The sequence below is a fragment of the Gasterosteus aculeatus genome, chromosome 4, assembly GCF_964276395.1.
Source record: "Gasterosteus aculeatus chromosome 4, fGasAcu3.hap1.1, whole genome shotgun sequence".
Classification (NCBI taxonomy): Eukaryota; Metazoa; Chordata; class Actinopteri; order Perciformes; family Gasterosteidae; genus Gasterosteus; species Gasterosteus aculeatus.
The window spans coordinates 17,888,637-17,900,937 of NC_135691.1; the positions used below are offsets into that span (position 1 = coordinate 17,888,637).

At 42.1% G+C, this 12,301-nt stretch overlaps 1 protein-coding gene across 3 annotated transcripts; it reads left to right on the plus strand.

Annotated features, from left to right (window-relative positions):
* The first annotated feature begins 5,383 nt into the window (after positions 1-5,383).
* LOC120818253 (caspase-3) lies at positions 5,384-12,017 on the plus strand. 3 transcript variants are annotated; one of them, XM_078102111.1, is made up of 7 exons: positions 5,384-5,540; positions 5,641-5,800; positions 7,176-7,297; positions 8,869-8,997; positions 9,640-9,818; positions 10,725-10,845; positions 10,916-12,017. In XM_078102111.1, the coding sequence occupies exons 3-7, from the start codon at positions 7,180-7,182 to the stop codon at positions 11,131-11,133; spliced, it is 765 nt and encodes a 254-aa protein (XP_077958237.1). In that variant the 5' UTR covers positions 5,384-5,540; positions 5,641-5,800; positions 7,176-7,179; the 3' UTR covers positions 11,134-12,017. The 3 variants fall into 3 exon arrangements, with proteins under 3 accessions (XP_077958237.1, XP_077958235.1, XP_077958236.1); XM_078102109.1 differs by lacking the exons at positions 5,384-5,540; positions 5,641-5,800 and adding an exon at positions 6,049-6,205; XM_078102110.1 differs by lacking the exons at positions 5,384-5,540; positions 5,641-5,800 and adding an exon at positions 6,116-6,232 and having other exon boundaries at positions 7,174-7,297.
* The last annotated feature ends 284 nt before the right edge of the window (positions 12,018-12,301 follow it).

The window sequence follows — 12,301 nt, forward strand, 5'->3', positions numbered from 1 at the left end:
TGCCAGTAATAATCTACGTTACGTATCAAACATGGACCAATTAAAATCGAGATAGTACTGGACATTTGACGTCACTACACCACCTACGTTGTAAATGTGATCGCTGCGAAATTCAAGTCAAACTGACGCCAGCGGTGTCCGGCGACATCACAGATTTTAGACGAGTTTTAAAGTTGTGATTGACGTCTTCACGAGGAAAAGGCGGCGGGTGGATTTTATGTACAAATAATCTACCGATTGGTGAGTCAGAAACTATTTTGGGCTTAATATTGAATTAATACGTGTTGAATGAATGCTGACTACAAGCCGTTTGCCTTCATATTCAGCAGTGTGTGTTTTCATTGATGCTGACTGACAAATATAATTGGCCCCTGTGCAATAATTAAGCATTACAGTCCGAGAGGTTGTAATGCTTAATATATAATATATATAATGTAATGCTTATATATATACAGTGTATATTTAGTATATTAATGAATATGTATATATATATATATATATATATATATATACATATTCATTGATATACTGAATTCTTTGAGTCCTTATTATCTTAAACTGTTATATATGTTATACATTTAACTGCAAAGAAATAATGCTCAGTGATCCCTGTGAATGCTGCACACTGCTCCGTTTAAGCGGTTGCTTCCTTTCACATTGGTTGACACAGTAGCCAGCCTTTGCCTTTTGTTCTTTCTTTTATTTCAATATACTATTATGAATTCCAAGGGATCTGTCGTCAAACATACAATTGTCATTAATAATAAACTTGTGTTTGTGTGTGCACACAGGACACAATGCCGAGAGGATGGGGATGAGGCCTCGGCTGGAGGTCAGATGCTGAACAAAGTGTCAGTTTAAGGGTGTGCATATTTATTGTTGTGGAAGATTTTGCACAGACAATCGGTAAACACAAATAAAGGCTCTGAGTCAAAAATGTCTTTCTCTGTTTATTTCCTTGCAAGGGAAAAAAGGTCACAACACCTACATGCTCAGTAGACTGCCGAGAACTTTCCTCCTCTCACAACAGGGCCAGGCAGTTCTTATACCTACTGGGGGCCTCCAAACCAACGTGTGCTGTCTCTACAGCCAGGAGACTGGCATCTTATCAGAGTGAGACACTCAATTCTTTATCATGGCCACACCATCCCACCACTTGCAATTTATAACCTTGTTCCCTCCATGAAACATTGTAAGTACTGTAAGTTCTAATCTTTTATCTTTTCGCACTAAAATAACTCTTGTTGTTATTCAACTGAATTGTTTAGGATATAGGTCACATTAAAGGTTTGGACATGATTTGTCTTTGTCTCATTTTTAAAAATAACAAAAACCTTTTTTTCAATAGGTCTGTGTAGACTTTTTATATCCTTTGTAGGTACATTTATTTGCTCAAGTTGACCACATTTAACATCATCACTGTTGGCAAATGTTTCCCTTTCACAAAAGCATCTTTGTTCACAGTTCACTCTGATATCAGACACTGTTCCATTGGTGTAGGTTTCACAACCCATATGTATGTAGGAACTGAACAGAAGTTGGCTCATGTATGACATTCTTACAGAAGTTATCTCTGAGTGACACTATGAGGTGATTACTATCTACCTGAAGTGGAATTATTATGTATCTATGGGCCATTTCCTTTTAAATGGTTCATAGTTGAAATTCAACAGAAGTTGGCTCGTGAATGACATTTTAAAGGAAGTTGGCACATGTATGACATTCTGACAGGCTGTTGGAGCCTCTGAGTCGTGCGGGGTCTCTGGCGGCCTTGCCAAACCTGTATTTTGACTCTTTAAACAAGTTTCTGTCCCCACTTCCAAATGCATGATTCTTTTGTAATCGAAGCCGTCGGAGTTCAGCGGTAAACCAGGGCTTGTTGTAAGTCACCCTGGTGCATTATGGGCCACAGCTGTCTTCACAGAAGCTAATGTATGCCGGCACAGCCTCTGTGTACTCATCCAGACTACAGTCCTGAAAATATCGCAGTCCGTACGGTCCAGTCACGCCTTGAGGTTCTCCTCAGCCTCACTGGTCCACTGGTCTATATAATTGTTTATACATATAAGCATGTTGTGGTAACCAACAGGTGTGGGTGGAATCACCGGACTCAGATACACGTCTCTTTGAACAAGAAACGGGTACAATTTATTGTAACGTACAAAGTAACGAAAAAGGGAAAATTAGGTTCCTCTTTTGAGGGTGCGGTTCAGCGGGTTTGTTCGGCCTTCAGTCTCCTTCCTGCAGGAAGCACAAAAAAACGGGCTTTAACACTCATTCAAACAAACCCCAGCGTGAAGCCAGCTTCTACTCACGTCTTGTCTGCTGGGCTGTTGGACTGGTTGATCTTTTAATCAATTCAATTTATTTTGTATAGCCCATTATCGCAACTTACAAATTTGCCTCAGAGGGCTTTACAGTCCGTACATATACAACATCCTCTGTCCTGTACCACCATCGGTACAGGAAAAACTCCCCATCCATCCATCCATTGTCAAACCGCTTATTCTGCACACAGGGTCGCGGGGGGGCTGGAGTCCATCCCAGCCAACTTTGGGCGATAGACAGGGTACAACCTGGATTGGTCGCCAGCCAATCGCAGGGCTACACAGAGACATACAACCATTCACACATCTACGGGCAATTTAAAGTCCCCAATTAACCTGATCCCCAGAGCATGTCTTTGGACTGTGGGAGGAAGCCGGAGAACCCGGAGAGAACCCACGCAGACACGGGGCGAACATACAGACTCCACACAGAAAGGCCACTGGGGGGAATCGAACCCAGGACCTTCTTGCTGTGAGGCGACAGTGCTAACCACCACGCCACAGTGCCGCCAGTAATAATCGAAACCCACCATCGGCACAGGAAAAACTCCCCAAAAAATGAAAAAAACCCTTCCAAGAGGGAAAAAAGGGAAGAAACCTTAGGGAGAACGTCAGAGGAGGGATCCCACTCCCGGGATGGACAGATTACAATGGATGCCATGTGTACAGAAAGAACAATGTATAATACATGCAATTCCTATGACAGAAATGATTCAAGTAATTGTGAGTAGTAAGCCAGGCGCACAGCAGGACCACTGCAGGGGCAACCACCATCAGATAGAACCACCATCCACAGAAGCCTGTGGGGAGGGAGAGCAGAGAGACTTTAGGAGAGGGTAATGTTGGTTTACGAATACACTAATATGATTAATATCTAAAATAATAATGATGATGATGACAGCGGCGACGGCAGGCAGGCAGGCAGGCAGGCAGGCAGGCAGGCAGGCAGGCAGGCAGGCAGGCAGGCAGGCAGGCAGGCAGGCAGGCAGGCAGGCAGGCAGGCAGGGCCACAGTAGGTGTCAGGACCACGGTCCCAAAGGAACCACGCTCTTTTATAGTGTGGCCAACCTTCATCAGCCTTATGAGCTGCACCTGGGCCGCTCGTTGTTGCCTGAGGGGGCGGGGTGTTTCCCCTTTTGGTCACCTGACCTCTTGCTCGTTGGTGCCCCTGCTCTTTGTGCTGCTCTCTTGAGGCGCTGTCCAGAGTGCTGCGCCGTGGGTTGCCACAATGTTTATACATATATTAGGCCTGAACACGTATTCTTACACTGTCAATAGATTAAAAAAAACTAATCTCAAATTTTGAAATGAATTCATTTACATTAATAGCCATTTAAAACTTTGTTTTTATTGTAGAAACTGAATCTGAGAAGTGAACGAGAATGAGTGTTTATTTTAGACACTGTTGTTTAATTGTACACATATGTGATCATCAAGGAGGTGGAACACGTTGAACTAGCCACTCTTCCTGCTGTCATCGTGGACTCTGCTCTCAACTCGCCATCATTTAACGGCTGTGTTTGAAGTGCCAACATCTCCCAACATTTAGCCTGGATGTTTTCAAACCACTTTCTTTTAGGGACACAGTGGTGGTCCTCTGCAGGTAGATATTGAGATGGAAGTAGCCTAGCAGCTACCACCATGTTCCAGGCACTGTCAGTGTGTGAAGTGGTCCGTTTGCCACTCATCGCCCTTCTGTTTGACACTTGGAGGAATTCCTCTGCACAGTTCTCCACTGTATGTCACGCTGCTGCTTGTTTGACTTCTGTGGCAGAAATTTGTGGATTTAGCCCATGTGAGACATACAGAAATCATCAGCACAAGTCATAAGCACAGACAGCCTGGACTGCCTTAAGTCACCGGCTCACATCAACGGTCACATTCCTGAGAGCTTCACCCTATGCAGGCTCACCAATTCTCCCCCAACAACTTCATATGCAAAAAGCTCTCTCCTTCTTGATCCACCGTCTCGGTCTCATTTATTTACAAATGCCATTTTAAATTCATCTCATAGCACTTGGTTGTTTTTTAGCTGAATGCATTTACTTAACTTGCACTACAATGATGGTAATAATTTAATGAATATGCTTCAAGTGAACATGAGGGTGTGTTCGTGAGTGTAGTATAGAGAACTAGTTCTGACGAATTTGAGGTTCTGTTTTAAAATAAAGGGTTGGAAATTAAAGCTTTTTAAAATCCGATTCATTGATTAATCGAAGAAATAATCGATTATCAAAATAATTGTTAGTTGCAGCCCTAATGTAGACAATCATCTTTGGCACCACAAGATTCTAAACATCTTGATTATCAGATGACCCAGAACATAATGTACCTCTGAGTAAAAGAGCACAGACTTTCTGTTGTACTAACGTGTAACATTATTGCAGTTTTTCCAACAAATGCCATCTGAAATTGAACAGAAGTTGGCTCGTGACCGACATTTTACAGGATGTTGGCTCATGTATGACTTTTTGACAGAAATGATCTCTATCTACCTGAAGTGGAATAACTATGCACCATTTCCTTTTAAATGGTTCATAGTTGAAATTCAACAGAAGTTGGCTCGTGAATGACCTTTTAAAGGAAGTTGGCTCATGTATGAAATTCTGACAGGCTGTTGGAGCCTCTCTGAGTACAGTCGTTCGGGGTCTCTGATGGCCTTGCCAAACCTGTATTTCACGCACTGGCTGCCAAACACCAGCATGTCGACGCTCAAAGCCCCACTGTGAGCTGACACGTGTGCACAAGGACGCCTCACAGAGCCCCTTAAAGGCTGGCGCATGCGTCTGCGTCGTTTTGTCGACGCACTTGTTTCAATTCATGGTTCTTAAAGTCTTGCGTGTGTTGCAGAGCAACAATAAAAAAAACTGCTTGACGTGCAATAAAATAATTGTTGGTGTTAATTATTGAACTTGTTTATGCATAACCTCTCCCAACTGTAATGTATAGCCATTAAAACCTCCACATTGGTGCCCATTAGATGCACTATTGAGCAACGTTCCCCAACTTACTTCAACATCCTCACCATGTCTTTTTGCACACGTGTGATTGGTTAGGGCAGAGCGGGCGGCGTGGCTGCTGGAGAAGGAGAAAGCTGAGCTTAAAGTCCAGTTGGCCGACCTGAGACGAGGCCAAGCCTTTCTGCTGGACTTCAGAGAGCTCAACCGACTTTACCTGGACCACCGATGCAAGCGGCCCAAAGAATAAGAGACGGTATTTACACATTAGTGACAAAAACTACATTCTCGTGATCTGATGCTTCCGGATATCTCCAAAAAGCGTTCACAGTGACGTTCTGCTTCCTCCCGTCCAGTACGGGGCGGCCAGCTTGCCTGCTCTGCTGCTGGAGACCAACAGGTCAGGACCGCTGAGCACCAGCTGTAAGGGAGCAACCAGCAGCCCAGAGGGAGGCGGAAGAAGAACCCGACCGAGGAACCGTGTGTGGAATGAGAGCCAGCACAGAACGTGCACAGGTGGAATACTTGGAGGCTACATGAGCCACGCTGAGGCTGTATGACTTCTGTAGTGTTCTCTGATAGATGCAATAAACATTTGTCAAATACTGTGCTTTCTTTTACATTTACTGTGTTGTGTCTAAACATATGGAGCTAAATGCAGTCTAATAATTAGGATTATTTGAAAGAAACTAAAAGTTCACCTGAAAAAAAAGTAACATCTGAACCTGATGAATAGAAGACCTCAAATAACCAAATACATGTAATTGAAAGTGAAAAAGAACAACTGAAACTGGGGCGGTGCCACTGAGAGTTTCAAGACAGGTATTTTAAAAACACTTGACATTTCCTTGAAATGATAGTCAGAACTGGGACTTCATAACACCACCACAGAGCCTTTTCTACCACCGTCTCTAAAAACAGGTACCTATCTTGGAGCAGGTCGTGAAAAGGAAATGTTCACTAGGTTGAATACGATTCTGTTTGTTAGATACAGTAAGAGTTTTTACCTGTAAGTTAAGGTAACTTAACCAGCGTTGGGCATATTTGGACTTTAACGCTAAATGGATGTAAGATAACGTTAGCTAGTCATTGATTTTTCGTTTTAATTTAATCAGCATTTGTGTGTTGGACGGTACCGGGAAACAGCTGTATGACCGATGTTGTTGTTATGTGTCAGGCAAAATCTGGCTTGACTAAACACTGCTTTCCTCACTTTGTCAAAACTAATTGAAGACATAAATACCAGGATTATAAATGTGCTGATTGAGTGACATGTTTATCTGTAAAGCTGTTATACAAGACAGAAACGAGTGTTCACATCACATTTGCTGAGTGTAGGAGGTTAGTGAAGGACTCATGCTGTGCAACTGCCTGTCAATCATCCTAGCTACCTGTAAGTCGTGCAGTGCATTTAAAGAATTACTTCTCCAGATTGCCTCCTGCTGCCCCATCAAAGGGGATAGATATGAATGATATAGAAATATGTGTTTACTCTGGATAAAACGTTATTTCATGAAGCAAGCGCTGCATGATGTCAGTTCGCCCTCACCTAGGCTTCTCTCTCGGACGAACCTGGCTAGCTTTCGTAAAATGTTATTTTTCTCCTTGTTTTCAAATCCTTATTGAATCTTTATAAGGTAGTAGACAAACACAAATCTAAAAAGAACAAGATAGTGGATCATGTGATTAGTTTAATGTTCATGAAAAATATTCAGATCAATATTTCAGCATAATTATTACAGTTCTGAGTGTTCAGTACTCAAACAATACAAATAGAATGTTTTGTATGGCATTAAGAGTTTGTTGATGAACCCTGAACTGTGTGTTTTATGTTTTGTGTCTCCGCTTTCACCAAATGTTTGTCACATGTTCTAACTGTTCACGCCTGCAGGATAATGGATAAGCTCCACAGAGATGTACAGAGTGGAGAGGACAAGTACCGCTACAAGATGGACTATCCCTGCATGGGAACCTGTGTGATCATCAACATCAAGAATTTCGACCTCAAAACAGGTAGCTACACCCACTGATGCACACAAACACACACCTGTCATTTTATCATCACGTGCAAAATATTTTGTTGAAGATACAACTTTCTAAAAAGACATTCGTCAATACATGATTTCTTCAGCGAATCCACATTTCTTCTTCATGTTTCTAAGTCCGCCCTGTGGCGAGGACTCGGCCGCATCAGTTGTACACAGCAGATTTCAGAGAGATAAATTGTCTCTATGAGATTCAATTTGAACTCTAAGCGGGTGTTTATATTGTCCCAATCTTGTCAGTGTTAAATCAACACTCAACGTTGTGTGAACAAGTTAACTCGGAATAAGTGTCAAAAGTAAATCTTCCCAGTGTTAAATACATTACAGGTCATTTAGCTGTTTAGCATTTTTAACCCATGGTTTTTACATTTTAGCCCGGGGAGCAATTAGGGGTTAGGTGTCTTGCTCAGGGACACTTTGACATAGGTAGCAGCCATGGGTCGAACCGCCAACCTTGTGGTTCCCTGCTCACCCTCTCTACTCCATGCGCCCCAGAACGTAGAGTCAAGCCAAATACCAAGAAGTGACACTGTACGGTTACATTTCAAACCTAGCAAAGACTTAATTTAACTCTATTGAGTGTCGCAAATGAATCTGATCAAACAATCTCAATTTTCAACCGATTTTTAAATGGTTTGGTTTGTTATAAACATCAGAGATGTAGTTATGACACTGCATACATACTATGAATAATTATGTTATGTTCTAAAAAATTGAATAATGTTCTAAAATAGGTACAAGATTTCCCTTTACAAGTATACATCAAGAAATGCTGCATGTTGAAATTCGACACACTGTACAGCGATGTATTTATGACACATCCTACTTTATACCGACCCACACCCTGCGCTCCGGCCTTCGATAAGCGAGACAGATCCGACAAGCTTGGTTGCTGTCACGCAGACTGCCTGCACTCCGTACGACCGCTGGACCTTCTCTGCTCAAGGAATTGACAACTTAACTTGCCTCTTTTTCAATTACTTTACTTAAGTATTATAGGACTCACTTGGTACTATTGAATAGTTTTCCCACAACATTTCCTCACTCCTTATGTTGTGTCCGTCACATCTGTCATTTACCTCCACAACGCCTTCCGTGGAGGTGGAGGGGAAGTGGTTAAGAAAAGATATAGGATCATTCTTTTCTAAAAACTCATTAGGACATTTGGACATGGAACAGTAGTAAAATCCCAGGTTCAATAGACCATAATAAAATAAACAAAGGGCAGATTTATATATAGCTACTTCACATTCATTATCCTGGTATGGATCTCTGTCACACTGTGGCGGGTTCCTGGGACTCTGGAATGGAACCGAGCCATCGTTAATGTTATCAATAATGTCTGCCACGAGAAAGCTTCTGATCGGCGTACTCCAGGATCTACTCAAAAGCCCCAACGTCGTCCTACCACCATGAGTTTCTGCCTTCTTTCACCTGTGTTTTGTTATTTCAGAGACTCTGTTCGCTCTGCAGAACAAATCATCATGTTGTGTTGAAGCCTGTGCGTTTCTACCTCTTCTTTTCTGCCTGTCTCTCCAGGCATGGAAACTCGCCACGGGACGGATGTGGATGCTGCCGAACTTGAGAAGACCTTCTCGAAACTGGGTTATAAGGTCACTCTGGTCCACGATCAGACCGCAGACCAGATAGTGGACCTGCTGAGGGACGGTAAAGGAAACGTGCAGCTTTTCATTCACTTGATTTGTTCGATGTTGAAGTACAAAGCTCAACCGTCTGGCTATTTTGAAATGTATTTGTTTTTCAGTACATCTAAAATAAATGAACACAAACGATATTATCACACGGCAAAGTAACTTCATAGCGTATTTAATAAACCATTAGATAGAAAGATAAAAAGAATAAATAATTATATTAAAAAGTTCCCTTCAGTGACCTAAATAAAGCTGGCAGTACAGATATGTAGCCTTTTACAGTTTTCCCCAGAAAATATTACATTTTTATTGGCAAACTAGTTATGCTTGAGCTTTATGTACTAATATTTTAAAATTAAAGATTTCCACTTTAAGACTAGGGACAATTTTCAGTTTTTAAAATGACATTATCAACTAATTGAACTGATTAAATAAGTGTATTAAGTGTGTATTGCTGCATTTACATAATAAACAGCGTGACCGTAGTAACATGCGGCAACCTCTAGATGTCAGCTCCTGACACTGGTTTCTCTATGATGTCAAAACGCACCCATGAGCTTCACAAATGTCTGTGCAATCTGCTCACAAATCATCTATTTACGAACATACAGCATCTGCGCTATTAAAACAACAGAACATCTGTTCTGTGTGTCTCCAGTGTCCACACAGGACCACAGAAAGAGTGCGTCGTTCGTGTGTGTGCTGCTGAGTCGTGGGAACGAGGGTGGGATTTACGGCACCGACGGCAGCTTTGTGAATTTAGATGAGCTGAAGAAGTTCGTCGATGGAAATGGCTGCAGGAGTCTGGTGGGGAAACCCAAACTCTTCTTCATACAGGTGAGATAATGGTCCATGTAGCCAACTTCATTCCTCGGTGCAGGCTGCAATGACGGAGGAATGCCTACATGTACCACGATGCATTGCAATGAGGAATTTACTGCTGCAATTAACAACATTTCTAATTATCACTGTGTGTCATAATTGATATGCCGTTAGTTTGTTTGAGTGAACGAGAAAAACCACCGCTGCTGCTGCTGATGCTGCTGCTGCTGCTGCTGCTGCTGCTGATGCTGCTGCTGATATTCCTTTAATGATCCCTTATAGGGGGAATGTGGGGATTGTAGCAGCTCAAGCACAGGGAAACAAATAAAGATAATAAATAAAACACATACAGTAAATAGAAAATAGAAATGTACATTTGTATGTATATATACATTATATATACACAGTGCCTTGCGTAAGCATTAACCCCTGTTGGCCTTTTCTACATTTTGCCATGGTATAACCACAGGTTAAAATGTACTTCATTGGGATTTTATGTAATGGACCAACACAAAACAGTCCCTCATCTGGAAGTCGGGGGAAAGTTTACATGAATTTCTAAATTATTCACAGATAAAAATGGAAGTGTTGTGTGCGTATGTATTCATATGTAAATTAAACAGACGCAACCAGGAGTCCCATGGCAACTCTGTCCACAGGACGACTATGAGCCGTGAACTACACAAATGTGGCCTTTATGGAACAGTGGCAAGAAGAAAGCTGCTGTTGAAGTAAACCATTAAAAACCCCGTTTGGAGTTTGAAGCCTTGTGGGAGGCAGAAGTAAACAAAGTTGTGTTCACAGCATTCAAATATTTGATCTCGGCCACAAATATATATATAATGTGTGTGTGTGTGTGTTAATGTGAGAGGGGTTAGCATGACACCATCACGTGTCATGTCGTGCTTGTCATCTCTAAAGGCGGCACGGGGGAATAAGCTGGACGATGGGACCCTTTCCGAGGGTGACAGCATGGACGGGCAAACGCCGAGCAGGATCCCTGTGGAAGCAGACTTCCTGTACGCCTATTCCACCACTCCAGGTAAACTTGCATTGTAGCCGTTAGATGAAGGCTGACCGTGAGTAGTTTAATGCAGCCAACTGTCCCTCAGGCTTCAACGCTTGGAGAGACACCCAGAATGGCTCGTGGTTCATGCAGTCGCTGTGCGAGATGCTGCGACGTTTTAGCGGCCAGCTGGAGCTGATGCAGATCATGACCCGGGTCAACAACAAGGTGGCGCTGGAGTATAAGACCACCCCCGGGCAGAGCAGCAAGAGGCAGATGCCATGTATCGTGTCCTTGCTGACCAAAGAGTTCTACTTTCCTTAGATCTCCATTTGACTTTTGTTCTCTTTTACCTTTTTTAAGAGCGTTGAATAGTTCATGTAGAACACGATAGCATTAACGTTAGTTCTGTTTTGTCTTAGAAAATCTAGACCAGTTTTACGTATACTGCATGTTTGATTATCGGGTGATGCAGAAAATATACTCGGGGTGGTGGGACAGTTTCCAGGGATGTATTTCCAATCAGCCTGTTTCAGTGATTCCACACATACACGTTAGCAGAGGGTGTGGATGTTATTTTAATAATTCTAATACAGAATGCTGTATATTCAAAGGGTGAACAGGCTTGTTCACACACCGCAAACACACACACCGTGTTTGCCTTTAACAGCTTTTCGAATGCAATAAATGTACAAGTGTCATAAAATATCAAACCATGCGTATGTGAATGTATGTGATGAAACTACCTAAAGTAAGCTGAACAGACTGATAATTATCCTAATGCTGATAAACAGCCCTAATTACATTACAGGTCATTTAGCAGACGCTTTTATCCAAAGCGACATACATTACACTTTAAACCCATGGCTTTTTCACATTTTGCCTGGAGAGCAATTAGGGGTTAGGTGTCTTGCTCAGGGACACTTCAACATTAAACATGGGGCAGCCTGGACTCGAACCACCAACCTTGTGCTTCCCAGCACACCTTCTCTAACCCCTAACCACCACGACAACCTAATGTGAGTACTGTGGTAGAATATCTAGAAAGCTTGTTTCCTTTTTCAGGTGGTCACAAATCTGCTGTCAGTGTTGTAGGGCTCTGTACTCTGGGTGTTTCTATACGTCTCACTGGGATTGATGGATTGATTCAGCAATGGTAAAGGGATCATTCAACTACAGACAGTTATTGGAATAAAACCTAAAGTTTGTTTCCACTGTGGTCCTCGTTTTGTCCTGTCCACTCAGACCGTCACCATGGAAGCACCGACACAAAAGGCTGTTATTGTGAACTCACTTTATAATGTTTGTAACGATGAAAACTCAATTATTATAAAACATACAAACTCTATTACAACCTATTTTCCAAATATTTTCAACTTCCATCTGCTGCAGCCTCAGATTCTGGAAGCTATGTATGAACATATGTTTAATTTCCTTGGAACTAAATCTAAAGGTTTAAAATAAACGTAAATGAGGTAATAAATACATAAAA

Coding starts and splice junctions, on each gene's coding strand:
- LOC120818253 (XM_078102111.1), top strand. CDS start 7,180: ATGGATAAGCTCCACAGAGATGTACAGAGTGGAGAGGACAAGTACCGC. Junction 9,819..10,724: donor CCAAACTCTTCTTCATACAG/GTGAGATAATGG, acceptor TCATCTCTAAAG/GCGGCACGGGGGAATAAGCT. Junction 10,846..10,915: donor CGCCTATTCCACCACTCCAG/GTAAACTTGCAT, acceptor ACTGTCCCTCAG/GCTTCAACGCTTGGAGAGAC.